We start from the raw sequence: 6927 nt of genomic DNA on the forward strand, positions 1-6927 counted from the left end.
TGACACGACTCTCATTGGATTCAACAGGAGTTAAGCTCTCAAAAAATAAGGCAAGGATTGTAACTTCTGTGCAGTCAGGAGTAATGTAATCGGATTGGAATGCACCTTCAGACTTGTATGATTACATGCAAGTGACACAAAAATCACACAGTATTTCACAATAGGTCCTGAAATAAGATATGTAAAATTATGCAGATTCTTACAATGCTATGGAAACTAATACAAATTAAGCTTTATTAATATGGTATAGGGTTATTTTTTTAAGCAATACAAATCTGTGATGTTAATTTGGTAATGAACATGTTCTGAGCGCAATGTTGCCCATAAATAATCAATGGGTTCTGAAACTGACTAAAAATTTAACTAATATAAACACATTATTAAAATGTCATTAACAAGCACATTTGTGCATACACATTTTCTCAATTTATACTAAGCTTCAGAACTCTGTAAACTGTGAGGCATTTAGTGTGCTTAATGTGGCAGAAAGTTCTATAATACAGCTTCATTATTTTATTTTGTTCAGTCCTCTTCCCATCAAACATGCAAACACTGTCATCACCATTTTTGGCTTCACTTCAACCAGATCCTCTGGGAGAGCATATATACGAGCACCGATTTTTCGAGCAACTGAAACTGCATACCTTGGAAAACGAGAGAAAAAAAATACTGTTCTTGCATCTTCTAGCATGCCAAGATTCACAACAACAGATTCTAATAGCAGCTAAGTCAGTACTTAGGCTCTATAAAAATATGGTCATTATTGTGAAGGAAGCCTGTATTAACAGCTGTATTGGCAGACATTTTGCTACTGGTGAACAAAGCATTTATTTTTGTCAAAACCAATATGGATTAGGGCAGGCTATTAATAAACTAATTGCAGGGCACTGCTGGCAGGTTGTATCAGCCAGTTCGGTTCATATTTCAAATATGCTAGAAAAATAGCTCAAGATGATTAAAATTTATAATATATTCTATTTGAAACAAATCAATTAATGCTAATGTAATCCCTTAGGATTCTCCCTCTCTCTTAACAGATCAGTAAATCCCCCATTACAACGTTAATACATTTCCTACACTTAGGAAAATACAAAGCATTCATTTAAAACTTACTTAGCATTATTCAGTTTGTCCTGGTAAGAAAGATCTTCTCTCTTGACCATTTCTGGACGAACTGCATTTGGTGCAATGGCATCTATTAAATCTAGGACAGGTAAACTAGTGCTAATTGATTTGTCCTAAAAGAAAAGACTCAAAAGATTAGTATAAGGAATTTGCTTGGTTATTCCATCTTCACAATGCAAAAACCCCTACAGCACATCTTACATACTTATTGAAAGGCAGCAGCATGCTTTGTTACTTTATTGTCAGAAGGTTTTCCCCTCCCTTATGAGATCAATTTTTTTTCCCCTGCAATCAAAACAACAAGATGCACACTTGGGGCTGATATTATGACACAAATGGTTTAGATTTTTTTTAATGAAAGAAACTCACACACACACACTTTCCCTAAGGAAGGAAGGGAACTTTCAAAGAAGTCCAAGGATCAGACTTTAAAGATAACAAAAATATATTTACACTCCCCAACTACTTTTATTTATCTCCTTTTCTTGTAATGAAAGTATTTGCTGCAGCAGCTTATAGCTCGCTCTTTTTATGATTTTTCAACACGGGTGCTATTCTACGCTAGTACGAGCAGTTGACCATGTATTAAATACAAACCAGAATGTTTACTACTGTTCTTAAAGCAGCAAGTGCTACTGGTGCAATTATTTCTTCCCAACTGTTAGGGCAGAAAAGCAGTTGATGAGGTCAAAGCACAGTCAGCACGCAGAGGCAGTGAGGCTGGTTCTGTTCGGGCAGGGGCTCAGCACATCAGCCAGAGGACGTGGCTGCCTTCGCCACCAGTCAGCAATACGAGTTCAGACTGAGTGAAGTCCCACGCAGCCATCACATTAATTATACATTTAAAAGCAGCAATATGAAAATACTGAATGCATGGAGTGTCTCCCCAAGACCATAAGCTAAATCCCACACCTTTGGAAGTTTATTGTTTGAACTAATGGCAATTCAATAGAACTTTGCTTTCCTAGTCTACAGTGAGTATTGGGGACTTCTGTTTCCTATGCAACCTGCTTGCTGCAGTAACACCAAAATACAGGCAAAAATTCAAATTGTGCAAGACAATATATATGCGAATACCATTAAAAATCAGTAGTAAAAAAACAGTATAGTGAATAATGTCACTTTACATCTGTAGCTCCTTATGTTTATTGGTCTACCATCCGTTGAATTTCCGTAGAAACACAACCAGTGCCACCCAAAACCCAAAGGCATATCAAAAGCAAGATGCAGAGACAGACTCCCTTCATACTTTAAACTTATTTATACCACTGTTATTACAATTTATGTAGAAATAAGAGAAGCAGCAATTGTTTTTAAGAAGATGAAGACCTAAGTTACCTTCTAGAGTAAAAATGAAATAGTTGGTTCTGTAAAATTATTTGATATTATCTTTTACATAATTCAAATGCTTACCTAATTAAATTTCATAGAATAAAAAAGTCATTTAGGTTGGAAAAGACCTTTAAGATCATCGAGTCCAACCATTAACCCAATACACCTACCACTGCCTACCACTAAGCCACGCCCTTAAAAACCACATCTATACATCTCTTAAATACTTCCAGGGATGGCGACTCCACCCCCTCCTTGGGCAGCCCATTCCATGCTTAACAACCCTTTGAGTACAAACCTTTTCCTAATGTCCAATGTAAACCTTCTCTGGTGCAACTTGAAGCTGTTCCTCTTGTAGCACTTGTTACTTGGGAGAACGGAGTGCCCCCCACCCCACTACAGCCTCCTTTCAGGTAGCTGTAGAGAGCAGTAAGGTCTCTCCTCAGCCTCCTTTTCTTCAGGCTAAACCACCCCAGTTCTCTCAGCTGCTCCTCAGAGGACTTGTGCTCTAGAGCCTTCACCAGCTTCATTGCCCTCCTTTGGACATGCTCCAGCATCTCAATGTCTTTCTTGTACTGAGGGGCCCAAAACTGAACCCAGTGCAGCCTCGGCAGTGGAGGTTTATCCACCAGGACAGGAGGATTATCACTGCCCTAGTTCTGCTGGCCACGCTGCTTCTGATACAAGCCAGGATGTTCCTGGCCTTCTTGGCCACCTGGGCACACTGCTGGCTCGTATTCAGACAGCTGTCAACCAACACCCCCAGGTCCTCTGCCACTGTATGGCTTTCCAGCCACTCTTCCCCAAGCCTGTAGCAGTGCATGGGGTTGTTGTAGCCCAAGTGCAGGACCCCAGCACTTGGCCTTGTTAAACCTCACACAATTGGCCTTGGCCCATGGATCCAGTCTGTCTGGTTCCTCTGTCGAGACTTTCCACCCTCAAGCAGATCAACACTCAACTGCCCAACATGGTGTAATCTGCAAACTTATTGAGGATGCCCTTGATCCCCTCATCCAGAGGGACTGGTAATTTCCGACAGGAGTCCCCCCTTTGAAAGTTCAGCCTTTTGGTGGTGGTAGGTTTTACTTGTTTTTAATCTTACAGCAGCAGTTATAATTTCTTTTTGTTTCTTACTAATAGACTTGTAAAATACTTTTGAAGATTCATAGGCTGTCAGGAATACTTCCTTATACAATTGTGCTATCTGATGGGAGAGCCACCGTTAAAACCAAACTGTTAACAAATCAGATTAAAAATATGAGATCTCATTATATGTGGAAAGGAGAAAAGCAAATTAGTTTTGTTACCTTGAAACTTGTAATTGAAGTTTTCTTATTTGCATTTGCAAGTTTCTGGTTCACCCACTTAAAAATAATTTCATCATTTACTTTTTCCCCCTCTCCAAGGTCTAATAGTACATTCAAAGTATACCTTTAACAAAGAAGGAGTCAGAGTTAAAATGAGTGGTTGAACTCAACTCTGCTAACAGTACAAAGCTACAAGCAAAAGTAAAATATTACTTCAACACAGTAACAGTGCCAAGTACTCATCTTCATAAGGTTTACCTTATAGACTATTTAACCCTTTAAAAATTTTTTTTGGTTGTTGCAAGAATAAAATAACATCCCAAACTCATAATATTCACTATTACATATTCTTCAGGTATTTGTTTTACTTGGCACGTTGTAACTATTTTGACTTTGTAAGCTTAAACGGCTCCTTACATTCAAATCACCTTGAAAAAATTAATCACGAGAGTCTAAGAAAGAAAAAGCTTTGAGTGTTTTAGGGTAGGTGTAAGAAAATCAACTCGTGGGAAGTATTTGCAATAAAATACTCTTTATTGAATTCAATTTCGAATATATTTTTTTTCCTGTACAGTGCACTATCAGGATTTCGATTTTATGATAGTTATATTACTATAGTTGTGATGGCCTAAAAATTTATTCCCATTTTGACTTCTACAGCATACATCACCTCTTCCTATTTTTTTATGTTTTAATTTAAATTACTGTCTACTTAGCTTTCATTTGCCTTGATATACAGAGACACATATACACATGTGCACAGATACATATGTATCCAGATCTATCATATACTGTGCCTAACTCACCTTCTCATCAGCTGCCACACCAAAGCCAGAGTCAGAGTTGGATTACCCTCATTTAGGTCATGTCCAGCAATACCAACCAGTGAGAATCTGGCTTTTGTCTTCCCAAGTTCTACTGCGTAATTGCAATTCTCAATCTAAACATAAATGTGTGCAAATAATGAAAACACCTTAATATTTTTATAGTACTATAAAATAATATTATCTATGTGCATTTTGAATTACACTGTCTTAGTGTTACCTGTGGTGATATTTGGAGCTAGAGGAAGATTTCTAGACTTTCTATACCATGATTAAAATAAAGCATAGCTCTCGTCATGAATGCAAGTCTGCAAGATTCCAGTGACAAACTTTTTCCACATTTGAGAAAACCAAGTTCACTTCCACTAAAGCAAATCAATTCATATATATTTACATTGAAACTGAAACTGGAAAAAATACTGAAATTTGATCTTTTTAAACATGACTAATTGTTTTTTTCCTCTTTCTCTCTACATTACAGGCCTCATAACAATCACAACACTGACTGAAAGCTTGGATTCTGCAAGTCTTGCACAAATTCTTCTGGCAGTGCATAAAACTGCTCTGTGAAGAAACACCTCCCAGTATAAAAGCATCAGGCAACAGTAGCTGTGTCAGGCCTGAAACTTGTGCTTATAGATCCTAAATAGATCCTAAATGAAATATTGTCAAAAGGTGTACATATGTAGAAACTAAAGTGATATATGTATGACTGTTACTTATTCATTGGGATATCATCTGGAAGATACTCTTTTTCTTTTTCTTTTCCCCCAGCACTGTCTCACTAGCATGCAAATCTAGACAATCCAGGTTGCTCCAAAACAGCATAATGGGAGACATTGAAACAGGGCTTATTACAGAGTATCTACCCACCTTTTTCATATTACTGCCAAGTAATGGATAAGGAGGTTTGTTGACGTGGTTCCAGTCAACTGGCACACGAGTCATATCATACAATTGGAAGATTATCAAAGCATCAGAAAGGTCACTAAACCAGAGCAGAACAACTTTTTTAAGTACAAAAGCATATACTCACAATGAAAATTTTAAGTACTTCACAGTTCTTGAAGTGTTATTAAGCTGCTGAAAAAATCCAGTCCTATATCCTATCTCTTGAGGTAGGCAACTATTTACATTAAATTGTGTATTTAATTTCATTCTTTCAAAAAATCTCAGTGAAGAAAGCATAGATGCTGGTTTTTAACTTTTTTACTAACTTAACTTTCATAAATTTTTAACTAATTTAACTTTCATTAAGTAACTGTTTTCATAGGTTAGGCCTAGATAAAACATCTAGCTAGAAAATTTTAAATTTGCTGATCTAGTTTTAGTTTCCACAGGATTTTCCAAAATGTTACTCATGCTTTATCTGCACCTACAGATACAATTTGCTAAAGAATAATCAAACACAATATACTTATATTAGTAAAAGTATTATTTTCCCATTATAAATTGCATTCCTGATAATCCCCTTCGGCTACTTGCTGAATACTCTGTACATTCACTCCTCCACAGGCAGTATCACTTTACAGAGGTCAGAGAACAGAAACAATGAAACCTAACAGCAAGTATACATGCAAGTAGATGTTCCCAGTTGCTCCCTACATCCCATCTTTTATTAATTGGATTTGAATCAACTGTCGGCACAATTTGAAAGTGGTGAAAAGCATTTAAAAAGTATGCTAAAAACCTCTTTGTTTTGAGGGAGTACCACAATGCATAGAATCCTACAGTCTACTAAGCAGACATCTATCCTCTCTTACAGTTCAGAGAGGAGCATATCAAAACTTCTTAGGGTTTTAAATTCCTGTCACAGTGTGTGAAAATCTGGAAATCACTGTTCTAGTAGAAATACAACTTTCCTTTCTTCCTTCCTCCTTTCTTGCCCCGTCATCTAAGAGGAATCAAATTATAGTTGTGGTGGGTTTTTTTGTTTGTTTGGTTGTTTTTTTTAAAAAAAGCCTTACCTGTATAAATGATTAACATATGGGGTTACACCCAGGGAATTCATCCAGTTTCTGAAAGTCCTTTCTTCCTTACTTTCTCCTGTGGTGACAAATATAATTCTGTATAAATTATTGGAAAAACAATTTAATAAGCAAAGTTTAAATGACTCTCATATCCCTTCCTTCATCACCAAAAATGAGTTCATACTTTGTCTAACAATAGTCTCTACTGGCCAATAAGTCAAGGCAATCCTATCAAATTCAGAGTCCCTCAGTTCTGGGCACAAGGTCAGAGGCACTACAGGGAGTACTACTACATTTTTTTTGTGTAAATACAACTGGATAAAATACAGAAATACTTTGTTGGTTATATTTTAGACAATATATAATGCA

The 6927-nt window shown here is 36.8% G+C and overlaps 1 protein-coding gene across 1 annotated transcript; it reads right to left on the reverse strand.

Annotated features, from left to right (window-relative positions):
• Positions 1 to 508: 508 nt before the first annotated feature.
• Positions 509 to 6654, reverse strand: LOC103770667 (plastin-1-like; the record flags this gene model as incomplete). Its single annotated transcript, XM_008937941.1, has 6 exons — positions 509 to 644; positions 1114 to 1238; positions 3765 to 3888; positions 4571 to 4704; positions 5462 to 5576; positions 6556 to 6654. Coding segments are annotated over 6 exons (733 nt in total), but the record flags the coding sequence as incomplete, so codon positions are not given.
• Positions 6655 to 6927: the final 273 nt, after the last annotated feature.

Source organism: Merops nubicus, unplaced genomic scaffold, assembly GCF_000691845.1.
Source record: "Merops nubicus isolate BGI_N331 unplaced genomic scaffold, ASM69184v1 scaffold21373, whole genome shotgun sequence".
In the NCBI taxonomy this organism is placed as follows: Eukaryota; Metazoa; Chordata; class Aves; order Coraciiformes; family Meropidae; genus Merops; species Merops nubicus.